Here is a 16,193-nt window from a genome sequence, read left to right on the forward strand (position 1 = left end):
CCATTGTAACATGTGGGGCTTCTTGAAAGATGGCACATCAAGTCTATTTACTCCCTTACACTTATTAAAATCGTTATTGAGTATCATTTTGCTTATAATGATTTGATATTAAAGATGCCAATATTGTATTGGAACCTTCTACCATATTATTTTGTACATTGAATCCCAAAATATAATCCTTTAATTTATATTATCAAAACAATGGGTTATTTCTCAAATTAGTTGATCCACTTTTGTATTTAAATTATGGGAATGTAGTGATTCTAATTTATAGAATACTGCTAGGGGGTGTTAGCTCCTACTTTGATTTATTATTTTTAGTAGTATTATAGTCATTTATTTGGAATTTTGAGCAAGTAGGAAGTTGATTAATTATATGAGAAATTACATAATTTTGGAAGGAATGGTATAATATGTTACTCTGCACAATTAGCCACATAGTGGGTTAGCCTAGGGCGATGAATGAATCAACTTTCCAGGTGCTCTAACAATGGTTAATTTAAAATTTTGAAACCACTATCAAAATTGTTTTGCGTGTGTATGGGCAGGTGTTATCTTCTCATGCGGTGATCAGCTATATGGTCATACAAGCATGGTAGCATACACGGACTCTTCTAAACGTTCATGACTTTATGTACTAGAGTGACACATTTAAAAGCCCTGGCACTAAAGTGAAATGAAACTAGCCAAAATACATGGTCTCCAATTTACCATTTAAAAGAAAAAAAAAAAAGAGGGAGGTCATAGTATTTACCATAAGCATGGATATTCATACAACAATTGGATCTATTAACAACAAAACTGTCCCATATCACATTCCAATCATGATCTATTTCCACATAATTGGGATCTCCTGCCAATTAAACACCTTCCAACCCCTATCAATGTAATCTCACACGGCACATCTTATAATGAGACTGGGATCCACCATAAAAGTGGGACATGTAATGTATGAGATGCATAGTGTCATATTGTGTTGGAACACATTTTATTGGCAGGTAATTCAAACTCATGTCCACATATCTTATTGTGAAACTAAAACCCATCATGTATGTGATGTGTGGACACAAATTATGTTCAAACTTGTTGGAATAGTTTGGCCTCCTTCATATTACCCACAACCACTCATCCCTCACTTGACATCTATGGCTGGTGTGCGATGTTATCATTGGCTCCATGCTCATGGCCATGGCCAACTACAAAGCCATCATGTTCAGCTAATTCAAATTGTTTTTTAGGGTAAATTGCTAAAACTTTCCTCAAATATTCTGATTGTTGCTGAAACTTTCCCTGAAGTTTGGTAATTGCATTCACCTCCCCTGAATTTTTAAATATAATTGTAAGTATACCTCTTTTGTTAGAATCTATTAATAAGAGACACAAAAATGTCCAAAATACCCTAATTTCACAAAAATATCCAAAATACTGATGAAATTACTAATGAGACTGCTTTTTGTTTTTACAGAAAAACAATAACAGTAAAAAAAGGAGAATTTAAAGTTTCATCTTACCTTTGAGCCATCAATATGAAGGGCAATTTGGGAAGTAAATCAACTTTAGGAAAGAGATTGAAAAAGTTTGGGCTAATGATTCATTCAATGAGAAAATTGGAAAAAATAAATATTTTGGGGTAATGATTTATTCATTCGTGCCTCTTTTTAAAGGATTTTAACAAAAAAAATCTACTTGCAAATATTTAAGGAGGTGATTGCAATCAACTGACCAACAAACTGCAATAAGCGGTCAAACTGGAATAAGTGTTATTTATCAAAATTCTTTCAATTTTGATTACATTCTTCCACATATCAACGGTTGAGATCTAGTAGTACACGGATCACTATTTTCTATATAAAAAGGGGGCCTTGAGATTCAAATGTACCGCCAAAGTAGTTTCATAATTTCGTCTGATAGAGCAGACTGCTGAGAAAGAAATGGAACCTGGAAAGACGGTAAAAGCTGCCGGAGGGAGAAAAGGGTCGGCGAAGCGAAAACCAATTTCTAAGTCCGTGAGGGCTGGGCTTCAATTTCCCGTAGGAAGGGTAGCGAGGTTTTTGAAGAAAGGTAGATATGCTGAGAGGCTTGGCAATGGTGCTCCTATTTACTTGGCTGCCGTTCTTGAGTATTTGGCTGCTGAGGTATTTATCTTTTTCCCCTCTGAGTTGGGTTACTTCGCTTTGTGGTTTTGAGTTTTCTTCTCTTATTCTATTGTGGGGTAGGATTTTATTTTGTGTGGTTTTAATATTTTCTTCCTTTCTTCTTTCTTCTTCCTATTTTAGGCGCTTGAACTCGCCGGAAACGCAGCTCGGGACAACAAGAAGACCCGTATTATTCCAACTCATGTTCTGCTGGCAGTAAGGAACGACGAGGAGCTTGGGAAATTATTGGCTGGTGTGACGATTGTTCATGGTGGTGTCCTGCCCAACATTCATCAAGTTCTGTTGCCCAAGAGGACCGAAAAATCTGGAAGTGCTGCAGGAGAGACCAAGACCAAGTCACCGAAGAAGGCGTGAACCTAACTCAGAAGAACCCAATAGAGCTTTGTGTTGGTTTTTAAATCTGCTCTCTGACGGGGGAGTAGATTTAATTTTTGTGTGTAAAAAATGGTGCTGATCTAACTCTTTCAGAGAGTGATTAGACGAAGTTACAGTGAGGAGGGGGGAACTGTTATTTGGTGCCAAATTTATAGATTTCAATAGTTTTTTTTTTCGGTGTCGAAGAGCCAAGTCTGAACTTCTTGTAGGCCTCCTTTACATATCCTGATATCCAAATACAATGAAATTTCACCTTATCCATGCATTCCCCTTCTTTTTTTATTTCTATCTTCCTTAAATTAGTACTTTGTCGTTGGGTTAAGAGGATTGAAATACATAATTATATGACCAACTATGTTTCTGTCTGATTCGTTGAACTTCTCAAATCCCTTGTCTTGTCCTCCGTAGGCAGATAATGTCATGCGGAGGATAAATTGCAATTCAAGGCTCGAAGGGATTTTTTAGTGGTGGAATTCTTTTTAGTCTCCAGCCGTTCGAACGCCACCTTGCCGAGATCGGCTTCGGTCAGGGCAAGTCTGTGCTCACACAGTCCCAACGGTCTCTTGCATCATTGAATCAAGAATATCTCTTCATGAAGTAAATTACACAAGTATGCAGATATTTTCAATGCAAGGCTGATATTTCTAATGTAAGGCTATAAAGGCTGTTCAAATGGGAGTTGCCCTGACTGAAGCTAAACTCCTTCCTTCAATGAGGGATTGTGGAATAGAGATAACCAGCGGTTCAAGTCGAACTGGGTTTAGTTATCTTGAGCTCAACCCTAACTTAACTTGAGTTGCTTAACTCCCTGGCCCCAACCCTTTGGCCGATTCCTTTTACTTCTTTTTGACAAATGTACTGTTTCTTAAATTTTAAGCGTTTACACTTATTCAATATTAACATTATTATGTATAAAATAACATAACTATTCTATTTTAGAACAAAATGCCTTTTAAAAGGTAAAATAAAGATAATATATATAATTATTTATATTTCAATGTATAAATTTATATTTATATACTGTTTACACATGTAAATATGAAATTGAATCCAATTTAGATTTTAGCCCAACCCAAAGGTTCATACTTTTTGACTTGATCTTCAACCCAGTCTTCTCGTAACATTATCAAGTCGGCTTTTTTCAATTGACACAAATGGGCTCCACGTCTTTATTGGTAACATTCTCAATCTCTAGTCCTTGGTTTATCTACAAAAAAAGTTTAAAAGGATTTAAGGATCTTAATTTTACATATTTTTTTCTAAGTTAGGATAGAAAACGTCAAACTCAATATCAGGCTTGTCAGCTTGTTCTTTTTTATTTTTCTCCGAATGACGGGAATGGAAGATATTCCTGGTACATGATGATGAGATGTACATGTGGGGTGCCTGTGGGGTATCAATGTAAACTCTAAAAGTTGATGGTTGTGAAAAACAAATTAGAGTCTATGCTATGCTGGAGTTCGCATCACCTACTATAAGATACTTTCCAGCCCTTTATCAACATGATCTCACACTGTGCATCTCCTACATGGCAGGTCCCATTTTTATGATGGATCCCAGTACCAGTTAACATATCAACTAAGCCACACCTGAGTTGGCAAACTTGTGCTTTTCTAATCCACTCTGCTGCACTTGTTGGGACTGTGTATCAATTGTGCATATGTACTCTGTGTGGTAAGATAGGTGTTCCCTTGCACATGTAGTATTATACAGAATTCACATCAGCACCCCAAGGAGAGTACCCCATGGGTGCATCACATGTACATCTCAGCGTGTATTGAAAATATCTCTCAAAGTTGTCATTGGGGGGAAATGTTTTCAATACACAATTGGTATGTGAGACATATTCTGTGAGGCGCAATGTAAATTCTCATATGCAGCTGCGCAAAGGTAACATGTTACCAATGCACTGAGGTTCGTGTGAATTGCGCTCTGAGGAGCAAAACTGAATTTGTGAAATAGGTGTGAGGTGCAATCAAATCCAAAATCTAAATGGATGTGACGGGATCTGCTCCTCACAAATGGGCACCTCATAGGCACATCCACTATGCATTGAGAACATCTCCCGTGAATAATAACTAAAAAATACAGGAGATATTCCTAATGTATGATAAGATGTGCGTGTGAGGCGCTTGTGAGGCACCAGGTGTGAGGAGCAGATCCAGTCTCTAAATGGACACCCCAACCAGGACAGAAACCACAGTACCGGAGATGCTCCCATTACACAGTGAGGTCAGTGTGAGGTGCGCTTTTATGAGTAGATTCGGGCGAGCAAGGTTTGGCTGAACACTAAAATATATAGGCCCCACACCATGACAATAGGACCCTAGACCTAGGGGTGAGCAAAAAAAAACCAGAAAACTAAACCAAACCAAAAAATCGATTAACCAAACCGATCGGTTCGATTTCAATTTGATGTTTTTAAAAAACCAAAAGTTTCAATTAACCATTTAAAAAAAACAGCAATTAACCAAACCAACAATATATACACAATATTATATATTATATATTATATTAATATTATATATTATTTTTTATTGTTTCTTGAAAATCTAATAAATGCTGAACTCAAACATTTCAGTTCGGCAGTCTAGGCTCTAGAGTGTTCGCCAGTCTGCGCAGCCAGACTTTTCAGCCTAAAAGTAAAACCATTGCTTTTCCCTCTCTCTCTCTCTCGAATTCTCTATCTCAGACTCCCACACAAGTTTTCTTCTTCGTTCTTCCCCAAGAAACCAACGGACGATGGCCTTCATTGCTCCCAAAATGAACTGCAATCCTTCGGCACTCCCAAAAATCAACGGACCAAAGGGCGACAGCCTTTCACGCTCCCAGAAATCAATTTTCTTCGTTCTTACCCAATCTTTGAACTCTCTCTCGTCTCTGAGCTCTCTGTGTTTCTCCAACTCTCTCAAACACCCGCTCTCCCCGTCTCCAATTCCTCCTTTTTTTATTTTGAGGGCATAAAAAATACCAAAAAACCAAACCACAATTAACTATCCACCAGCTAACCAGCCAACCAATTAACCGATTGCATCAGTTCGATTGAATGTATAAACCAAACAAATCGGTTCGGTCCAGAAAATTGCCCCACGGTGAACACCCCTAGGCCCATGAATCTATTACTGGCGTGGCGTGGCGTGGCGTGGAACCGGTTCCGCAACAAGCCTTACAGCCATAGCACCATAGCATTCAGATCCAGCTAACCGAAATTCGATCCGCGCTGGGTTTGGCCGCTTGGTTACTTGGGAGGCTACCGAAGTGCCAAGCAATGTCCATTGTAAAATTTTAGAAAACGACGAGACGATGACGCCTTTTGCTACCTACAAAATTTAGCTCCTAAAGAAACCGTGTGTATCCCACCCTTGGCCTTCTCTCTTGAAACATGCGGATCCAAAATGGGAAAAAATATCCTCTGTTTCCCTCACATACAAAAATGGCCCTTACCACTGTATTATAAACAAAAAAGCTGGCCTCGCCAGAAAAAATATATAACCCTATCATATATTCTACAGTTGAGATTGAAATGATATTCAAGAACTAAAACCCTTAAAACGATCAAATATGGATGACATTAAAACATGACAATGAACCGTGACTTTGGATGTGAAGATAATATCCAGGCTGCTTCCTCCGGATTCTCTTCACCATATTCCATCAAAATCCATATGTTCTGCATCATGCTCCATTTCTCTTCAAGCATCAATTTAAGGTTCTAGTCCAACATTTAAACAAGTGTACCTCCCTAGTCATCTTCTCCTTTTCTTATCTCGCAAGGGGATGTTTTATCACTCCTCGCTCTTCATCTAACTCGAAATTGGCTTTAGAGAATTGGGTGCTTGTGAAGAAGGGTTTCAGATCATAAATTTCATAATCCTGTGCCTACACCAAAGACGCATCAACCAACAAGCAAAAAACACAAGGTCTTAGATTGTGAAAGCATGTCTAAACAAGGAAAGCACAAGTTTACGTCTCAATACCTTGTTAAGCAGCTCTTCCACCTTCACTTCAACGTGGGTAAGCCCTGCCGTCGACCCAGATACAAGTTCTTCAAAGTTGATGGCGTCCTTCACCAGCCCCCGGAGTAGATAGAGGAGCAGCTCATTATAATCCTTCTTGAATGTCATGTATTTTTTGAAGCTCTGCAACAATATTAAGAATGCCCTTTAATTAATTCCTTCTAAGAGAATGTCAGAGGCAAGTTATTTTATGTGGTTCACGTAGAAGCTAGAATAATAAAAGTCATTTAACTAAAGTGATGATAGAATTGCTTAATTCTGTAAGGCAAGTCAAACTGACTCAATTTTTCAAGGAAAACACTACAAGCTATACATTAGTAAAGATGAAGATGTGATCATGGAGATAGCTCTTGAGATTGAATACCAATAAAAACCAGTCTGTATTACCATCAGCACATGATTAATTAACCTAAACATCTGAATACTTGCCAGACAAGCCAAATCAGTTACTAGACTAGAATTTGCTGTTATCGCCTTTTTCCCTTTCTCTTGTTTTTCTTGGTAAGCAGCCTGAACGGTTATAGATGATTACTGTTTTTTGGGAAGAAATAATGCCTTTTATCCCATGTTGAATGATTAGTATTAACAATCATGGCATCCAACACTACAATTTTGCTTTCTTGATTCTTCAATTTCCATAGAAAATTTATGCTAATTAGAGTGTATCATATAATATTTGCAGATTATATGGCTTTAAATAGAACAGATGGTGAAACAGGATTCATGTAGCAGATCTCATATAGTTGGGATAAGGCTTGCACGATGATGATGATGATATAACAGTGTCTGCACAAAAACTGAAGCCCCTATTTGACAATGACATTATTGATGCTAGTATGTGTAGACAAATTCAAAGAACTATGCTCCGATAAAAGTTGAAAACTGAACCTTTTGTAGAGCTTTTTGCACCCCAAACTTTTGTGTTGAAATGAATGAATCAAGTAGGACACGTATTGCCATGTCCACATCTTCCTGAGTTACATGTTCTCTAAGGTGCATTCTCGCATGTGCTTCAGACATCCGTATCATTGATTCTATGTGCCTCACTGCTATGGGTACTCCTTGTCCATGCTAGATTTATCATGCCAAGAATGACAAGAAGTCGTATATCATGAAGAAATCAAAGTGGTGAAGTGAGGAGGAAAAAAAAAAGCCAAAGTCCATTTAATCTCACCGAAGACTCCCTTCGCAGTTCAGCATACACATGAGTGAGCTTGTTCAAATCAGCATCATGCAATCTTGGGAATATATTCAACTTGGCATAGGTTATGTACTTTTTTAGCATATCTTGAGAGAGTATCTGATTAGACAGAAGACAAATAAATTGAATAGGAAATGAAGTAAATTCACAGGAAGATATTAGATAAGAATCAGGTCCAAAACCTCAGGGTCCACGGGCCTGGCAGAGGCTGGAGGATCTTCTTGGGATTGGCTTATGGATTTGTCATCCAAGTTAGCACCTTTGGGTTGTGATTTGAAATGGCTGTCAACAACAAATTTGGCAAGCATTTCATCTGTGACTGGGTCAACCACATCCTGCAAGTAATCAATTGTCTTCTCCATCAAAGACAGCACTTAGAAGTTTTAAGTTAACAAGATCTTAGCAGAGAAAACAACCAATGACCTTAACAACGCAGAGGACATCAAAACGAGAAATGATTGGATCTGTCAGTTCAACATTTTGCGTAAAAGTCTTCGAAGAATCATATCTGTAAACAATTGATTCTGAAATGTTAGTGGTTATAGGAAATGGCAGAAAATCTATAATCAAGCATGGCTCCATTTTGGGCAGTAAGATTGCGTCCCCGCTCACAAGTTGCAAACATGAAAATATTTGGGGATGATCCAATGGGCTGGTCACCTCTTAGTGAAACCAGGAAAAATGAAAAAGGGAGAATAATTGTATGGTTGAATCTAAAATAGATTTAAGAATACATGCACCATCAACTTTATCCAATGAGTAGGTAAACCACATGCAACTATAAGTCACAATATAAAATGGGTATCTCTTACAGTACCAAACTATGTATTAGTTGAATGAACCCTATCGACTTTCTCACCTTCCTCCAATTGGATTTGCAGCTGCAATGACAGAGCAACGAGCCTGGAGAGACGTGACAATGCCTGCCTTTGATATACTAATACTCTGCTGCTCCATTGCTTCATGGATACTCACTCTGACCAAGCAAAAAAGAAATTGTATACCCATACTTCTACAGGTGAATCAAAATGATTTTATGTAAATTTATTACCTGTCCTGATCATTCATCTTGTCAAATTCATCAATAAGGCAGATCCCTCTATCAGCTAGGACAAGTGCTCCTCCTTCAAGGGTCCACTCCCGAGTGACAGGATCCTTGTGGACTGCTGCCGTAAGCCCAACAGCAGAAGCTCCTTTTCCAGTTGTATATACAGCCCTCTGCCCAGTTTTCTCAACATACCTACAAGTAACACTTGATGATTAGACAATCTGGTTAGAAGTATGAAATAATTAAGTCTGGCGATGCTTACTTGAGGAATTGTGATTTAGCTGTGCCTGGATCTCCTAGAAGAAGTACATTTATATCACCACGCAGTCGATGTTTCCCTTCAACATTTTTCTCCTGGCCGCCAAACATTGCAAGAGCTATTGCAGTTTTTATATCCTCATGGCCATAGATAGATGGTGCTATGGACTTGATTATCTGATTTAAGTTATATAGCTTTAGAAAATCAGCAGTTACCAAAAATACAAAGGGAATGTTAAAGGGAATAATATTCTTAATAACAAACCCTTTCACCAATCCTGGGATCCTTAGCCAATTTCCGAATTTCATCCTTGTCTTCCTCAGTGAGTTTGTAAGCTGAAAAGAGATCTTGCTTTTTGGTGACATAGTTTGCTTCAACCACTGTAGCAAACACAGGGAAACCATTTTTTGTATTTAAAGATAAGTCAAAATTGTTTGTGTATATGCCTGTCACTTCCTGCACGATAACATGAGACATCCATTAAAATGGTACTCATGGGCTCAAAGTAACAACATGACATATAATTCTGAGACAGAGATATACAATTTCTTCCCCTGGACGGGCACAGTCTATCAGGTCATTCAAGAGTATCACTTCCTTGTATCTCGGTAGTCGACCTGCAGGCACAATTCCGGGACTCTCCTGAAGGGTGAGCTTTTGATAGTTCCTGTAGATTGTCTATAAAAACACATGGTAAAATTTTAAAAAAAAAAATGTTAGTTATCTGACCTTTACTTGTTGTCAACCATGTAGATGGTTCATAGAAAACTAACCTGCTCGATATTGACAGTAAATGGTCCTTTCGACTGACATTCAGGACAAGATCCCACTTTGACTTCTGAATACGAATTTTGGAAGAATGGACCAAGAACCATCCCACATTTGTTGCAATCATACTTCACCTGCTGCAATTGGGGAAAAACCCCAGACCGTCTAGTCACAACTCCACCGATACGAATCATAGTGTTTAAATGGATTTGCCTGGTGTGCATCACAACACAGATTGCAAACAGGAGTGAGGATGGAAACAGAGAAAAAAAACACTTATAACCTACTAGGGGCCTATTTGAATCACCTTATGTTGCGAATTTGGTCATAAACTGGTAAGTTTGAAATCCGAACATATATCTTTTGATGGATGTTCTTGTAATTAGGGTGTAAATCAAATACAACATTCTTGGCAACTTCTTCCATAACTTCAAGGACTGATTGAGGTGCATCAGCTAGCCAAATGGCAATGTTGGGATGAATGTAAATGAATTGCTTGTAATCAATCTCCAAGCTACATCTATTAGCTGCAGACAGAATATCCAGCATATTGAGGTAAGGAAAGAACAAAATATTTCATGATTGTGTATATATACAGCAATAATGAATTATTCACAGTTTAAGTTTGGTTTAAATGTTAAAGAGATTTGAATAGTATGAGAGAAATTTCACCTGAAACCATCTCATTTATTAGCCGTACATATTCGAAATCCCCTTGTTCATTCTTTGGGTTCACATATGTTAGCAAGAACTCCTTGAACTTCTTGGCGATGAATCTACGCACCTCATCTCTAGTAACCCACTCCCTTAATGTTCCTTGGACACGGTACATTTCAAACTCACCTTCGTCATCATCTTCATCCTGCCAAATATGTTCCACAACAGTTATTATAAGGATACCAAACAAAACCCAAAATAAAATTCATTTGTAACAAAGGTATAATTTTGAGCTTAGGATAATTTAACACCTCATAGTGGTCATCATCTGTCTGATCAGTGATTGGAACATCGTCTCTTGAGTGCCCTCGTTGTGACCTTCCTGGTGAACTTTGCATTGCATCAGTATCATCATAGCTTCTTGGTCCTCTTGGAGGCCTGAAATCAGCTCTTGACCTTTTTGGAGGCCTGTAGTTTACATCCTCATCGGTGTCTGAAACCAAAACCTTGGGTTGAAGATTTCCATGCTTATTAAAAACCTTTTCAAGTTAAACTATCACAGGAATGAAGTATCAACTTGTGGATTTTTATTTAGGATCAGTACAACAAGGAGACTCATTACAGCTCGAACTACTTGTCATGCACCAAGGATTTAAACTGGGAAAGCTGCTAAGTATGAGAAATATTAAAGTAGGAGATTCCCACATCTTAGTAAGAGGTTTAGGGAACAGCTTGTTAAATTGGCAATAGAGTCATGTACTGATAGAAGTGAGGAAGTTGGCACAGAAATTACAAGTTCAATTCCAATGGACAAAAAGGGAAGCAAACGGTTTGACTGATTTTCTAGACAAACAAGGGGTAAACAGAACTCAACTGATTTTCTAATATGGTTGATTAGAAGGGTGTAACAGGGCATATTAGTTGGCACTACCTGCAGGGATGTGGTGCCTTCTCTCATTGTGTTTTATAATTCTTTTAAATCAATACAATGCAGTGTTTTCCAATAAAAAAAGTTTGAGCTTACATTTACCTCTAATCAGGTCTTCTAAGTTTGAAACCATTCATGTAAACTGGGCTTACATTGATACGCATGTATTGCAGTGTGCAAATACCTTGGGTAAGAGACTAAAGTGACCCAGTTAATTGCTTCAGAAACCATTTTCAAATAAGGCCTTAAAGATATCTGAATTCTAGTTATCTAAGTTACCTTAATGCTTGTATGAGTAGCATATGATGTTTTTTTTTATGAGTAGCATATGATGTTGGCAGCCTAAAGATGATACCTAGTTCATTGCACAAGATGAGGGTTACGAGAAACATCATATAACAAAATATCCACATACAATTCACTTGTTATGGTTAATGGCAGTTCTTTTGGTGACAGTTGGGCAGTCACTAGGACATATAGACCTTAAGAAGAGAATCTCCTGATGTTCCATGACAGAAGGAATTTTTAAACCTGTGTTCTTAATTCTGTTTTGGATGGAGTAGCGTTGCAAAGCACAAGTTATTTTTTTAGCACAAAAACTGATCCATGAATCAATCCAATTTACTAGGAAGATAAATTCACCATCCAGGTATGCCATAGGTTACCTAGCTGGAAAGGCTACCCTAATAAAGGATTGCAGATAACAAGTTTAATGTATTCAGCCATATGGTGGAAAAAGCAATCCTTTACAACTCCAGGACCACAAACCAGATGTCGAAACTGGTTAAATCATGTTGAATTTTTGCATATGTAATTCTTTATGACAAACCCATTAAACAGCTGATCACCATCTTTGATTACAACCACGACCTAGGACTGGAGCTATCATTCTCCCAGTTTAGCTCAATCTTGTTACAACACTCTTTTGAACATAACATTAAGACAAAAAACAAACATATTCATCTCTTATCTGACACACATTTTTTTGTTTTGAAGAAGCACAATACAAATTCACAAACCACAAAGGATTCTGACTCTGACTGATTTAATGTAGGACTCGCCCTTTATTCGTATAGTATTGATTGTAAACATTATTATATTCAACACTAAGACCAAAACCACTGACATTGTAAACGTGTAGAGTATAGATTTTCCTGTTTGATGGTAAGTCAAGGGAATGTTTATTTTTTTCCATTTTTTGAATAAATCAGACTACTAGATCATAACTAGGGCTTTTAGGAAATAGGAATACATTAGCTGAAAGGGTTCAACTGTCAGATATCCTAAAAGAAAGGAGCAGAATGACAGTATAGGGTCTTGAGATTATGTTGATCTCATTACCTTGGTCATGCAGAAGCCGGGGGAGTTTCCGATTACTCTTTTGACCACCCCTGGCATCTAGCTCGACTTCTGCCGCTCTGCGGTCTTCCATGATTTGATCCAAGTCCCTCTCATCCTCCAATGAGTCATCGATACCGATTGATTCATACTGGTCGTGCTCATCCATCCGACGGTAGTCGCTAAAATTCCACAAAGGAAAAAAAATCAGATTAAAAATCAAAGTAGTAACTATTGAAAAGAGAAAGAATCTATTTTCTTACTCCAAGTAGTTGTCATTGTAAAGGTCTTCTCCTTCTTCTTCTTCTGCATCCCCATCATCAGGTTCATCCCTAATGATCTCAGGATCAACAGCAGCCTCATCATCGTCGGAGTAGGTATCAGAGGTCCGGCTGGTGTTCGGAGGTAATCGATCTGTGCTGAACCCCGCAGAGGTGGGTGAGCCTGGTGTCGATGGTTGGTTCTCGGAATCATCCTGCCAAAATCAAAGAACCAGTTGTTGGAATTAGGCCAGATAAAGATCAGAGAATTAATACATTATTATAGAATTAATGGAAATATGGTGCCAACGCTACCATTTGAGAGGAGGGTCCCTTCCTTCTTTTGTGTCTCTTCTCTTCTCTTTCTCTTCTTGGTGAGTTTGGTGTCTCTTAAGGCTGCATTTGGCACGAGTGTAAACACAAATATGCAGAGTGCAAATGCAAATATGTACGGTTCAGGTAAATGCAAAGTTTAGGTTAGTTGGAATAGCCATTTGCACCATTGCTGTTTGGTTGGAAGAGAGCAAACTAACAAATACAAGTTTGCTGGCATTTGTTTGTTTGAATTATAATGTTACAACTACAGGGCACAGTCCCCAGTACCATTTGAAGTCCCATATATAACCATATTTTGGAGTCCAATATTAAACCGTCTGAAGCCTCATACCCCACTATCACAATTTTAGCTGTCTATCAATCAGAAACTCAATAAAACGAGTTCAACCACCACAAACTCAACCATTCAATGGTGGATTCGAATCTTCTTCAGGCTGAACCTATTTTATGAAGGTGTTCTTATTGTTAACACAGTTTCAGTCTCAGCCTTTAAGAAGTCAAAACCTACTTAATCAATATGAAAAACAGAGGACACCTCAGTAATCAAACCTGGCTTCAGTCTCAGTCGTTTACAAGTTCACAACCTACTTAATAAGCATGATATCCAATTACCTTGTACTGAAAAGGAAGTGTAGCAAAACCAGTTTCATTATCTAGTTACCTTATACCAAATTAAAAGTCAACTTACTATCAGCAGAACTAATGTGGCACCTAAGATAATGACAGAACAAGGAAAAAAACATTTCCTAACTGAAGAAAGAGGATCATATACAATGGTTTGTTTACCAGATTTTAAAGGGATATTACATAACAACTTTAAAAAAAAATCTTGTAAAAGAAATGAGACTTATAATTTGATACCCACTTCAATACTATGGAGATTGTGTCTATTCAAAACCATACCAAGATTGTGAAACTTAGTCCATTGATTCATTCTATTGTTAATACATATGAAACTTTTATTAAATAAGAAATAGAAAGGAAAAGTGCATACAATGAAGACTCCTTGTGATAAGGAGATAAAAACCAGACAATTACAGCTCATCCATCTCACATGCATAAACCCCTAAGGTCTACCTTGGAAGGACAGACACCAAATACAACCATCCCTATTTAATCCTCTAATTTGCATGAGAATTAGCAAATATGCCTTAATAAGTACTCATTTGGCATATTACTTCTGATTACTCGTCTGGCAAACTTCTTCTCATTACTCATTTTTCTTAATAAATACTCATTCCAACATTTTGCTCCTGATTACTCTAATATTAATTAAGTAATATTACTAAATATTCATGTGCCATATGCTAATTAAATTTGGTTGAAAGTTTTCTTCTAATTATTCATTTGATCACATTGCTTCTTCACTAAAACAGAGAAAATGGGGGAAGGATTAAAACAAAGAAAGCAACCACACAAATAATAATACCCCCTAAAAACATTGAAAAGGGAAAGAGGGGATAGACATTCTATTGCTAATCGGAAGCTAGAAAATTTTCATTCACTGCTAGAAGAAAGGTAGAGACAAGCATAAATGTGGACAACAATATTTGCAAGTGCCGGAGGTTATTTACCTTCCAAGTTGCAGTGGTTAACAGATAGAAGCACGCTTGATGAAATATCACAGCGTCTATGTAGATCGGGTGATAACAAGTCCAATCTGGCCTCTGTCGGGATCTGATGCCTGGAAACATATAAAAAAATACATATATATTGAATCAGATGATGTAATTTCTGAGGCAGTAGAAGTAGATGTCATGAGATCTGGCCACACCATTGAAATGAAATTTCGAAGATGATGCGAGAACTGACGGGATAGTAGACCAAACGAAAATAACACCTGAAAACACAAAGCAAACTAGATTCAGATTATATATCAAACCATTGGCTGTCATATAATGAGATCTCATGGGATCTAACGCTACCGTTGGTTCCCAAAACCAGTTTATGCGGCGGTTTCTCCTCCTTTCCCGTCAGAAGTAGCCGTTCATGCCGTTGACGTTGGATTAAGAGGCAGCCGGCGGTGGAAATAGCAAAACGGAAATAACCGTTGATTCCTATCAACGGTGGAGTTCCTCGGATTTTCGAGGTTTTTTCGCCCTCTTACCTAATGGCGGGAAAAGTGACTGGAACAGGGTTTTGCATTCTTCAGATATGGCTTTCAGGGTTCGTTTAGTTCTCTACATCGACGAAGGACGGTCATTTTGGCGGGAAATTTTCCCGCCAAAAACACACGTGGCATTTCTTTAGTCATCTACGTGGCTGCGACGCGAGTCGGTTGTTTTTTTGGTATATTGCTGAAACCTCCCTGACGTTATTAACTATTGCCTAGATACAGTTTGAAGTACCCCCTCTATATAATATTCTAAAATAAGGCATAAAAATGTCCTAAAGAAGGGTTTGGACTATGGAGTGATTGATATAAAGAGAATTTAAGTTGTAATTTTACATTTAAGTGATTGATATAAAAGATAAATTTAAAAAATAAATCAATTTTAAAAAGAAAGATTTGGAGCAGTGATTCATATGAAGACAATATTTAAAAAATAATTTTTTTTTGTTAAAAATAATTCAAAGGTATTTCGGATATTTTCATGTCATTTTTATAGAAGATTATGCTGAGGGGATCTACTTACAACTATATCAAAAAGTTAAGGGATGTTTCAGTGATTTACCCTTTTTAAGTTTCTTTTCGCTCCCATATAGAAAGTGACAATTTTCACTCATTTGATGATTGTTTTGACGAAAGACAATGTACCAAAAAAACGACCCGGTTGTCATTGGTCCAAGCAATTAGAGATGCCATGTCATATGGATATCTAAACGAATGTCCAGACAAATTTTCGCTTGA

General features: G+C 37.6%; 2 protein-coding genes across 2 annotated transcripts; one reads left to right on the top strand and one right to left on the bottom strand.

Moving 5' to 3' along the window:
* Positions 1–1,865: 1,865 nt before the first annotated feature.
* On the top strand, positions 1,866–2,710 carry LOC104591914 (putative histone H2A.1). Its single transcript, XM_010251060.2, has 2 exons — positions 1,866–2,135; positions 2,277–2,710. The coding sequence occupies exons 1-2, from the start codon at positions 1,932–1,934 to the stop codon at positions 2,508–2,510; spliced, it is 438 nt and encodes a 145-aa protein (XP_010249362.1). The 5' UTR covers positions 1,866–1,931; the 3' UTR covers positions 2,511–2,710.
* Positions 2,711–5,957: 3,247 nt separating this feature from the next.
* Positions 5,958–15,516, bottom strand: MCM2 (minichromosome maintenance (MCM2/3/5) family protein). The gene is made up of 21 exons (XM_010251059.2): positions 15,268–15,516; positions 15,117–15,182; positions 14,917–15,026; positions 13,322–13,402; positions 13,010–13,221; positions 12,750–12,928; positions 10,792–10,973; positions 10,496–10,685; positions 10,131–10,350; positions 9,829–10,036; positions 9,599–9,733; positions 9,320–9,511; positions 9,059–9,231; positions 8,800–8,988; positions 8,608–8,724; positions 8,172–8,256; positions 7,931–8,083; positions 7,722–7,847; positions 7,436–7,618; positions 6,509–6,670; positions 5,958–6,410 (listed from the first exon to the last, which is right to left on the bottom strand). The coding sequence occupies exons 4-21, from the start codon at positions 13,322–13,324 to the stop codon at positions 6,294–6,296; spliced, it is 2,826 nt and encodes a 941-aa protein (XP_010249361.1). The 5' UTR covers positions 13,325–13,402; positions 14,917–15,026; positions 15,117–15,182; positions 15,268–15,516; the 3' UTR covers positions 5,958–6,293.
* Between the last annotated feature and the right edge of the window lie 677 nt (positions 15,517–16,193).

Source organism: Nelumbo nucifera, chromosome 4, assembly GCF_055504915.1.
Source record: "Nelumbo nucifera cultivar China Antique chromosome 4, China Antique-T2T, whole genome shotgun sequence".
In the NCBI taxonomy this organism is placed as follows: domain Eukaryota; kingdom Viridiplantae; phylum Streptophyta; class Magnoliopsida; order Proteales; family Nelumbonaceae; genus Nelumbo; species Nelumbo nucifera.

What these genes read in the sequence shown, in the direction of transcription:
- LOC104591914 (XM_010251060.2), top strand. Translation starts at nt 1,932, where the DNA reads ATGGAACCTGGAAAGACGGTAAAAGCTGCCGGAGGGAGAAAAGGGTCG. An exon ending in TTGAGTATTTGGCTGCTGAG is followed by an intron (nt 2,136 to 2,276) that starts GTATTTATCTTT and finishes TTCCTATTTTAG; the next exon opens with GCGCTTGAACTCGCCGGAAA.
- MCM2 (XM_010251059.2), bottom strand. An exon ending in GCTAAATCACAATTCCTCAA is followed by an intron (nt 8,989 to 9,058) that starts GTAAGCATCGCC and finishes TGTTACTTGTAG; the next exon opens with GTATGTTGAGAAAACTGGGC. An exon ending in AAGATGAATGATCAGGACAG is followed by an intron (nt 8,725 to 8,799) that starts GTAATAAATTTA and finishes TTGCTTGGTCAG; the next exon opens with AGTGAGTATCCATGAAGCAA.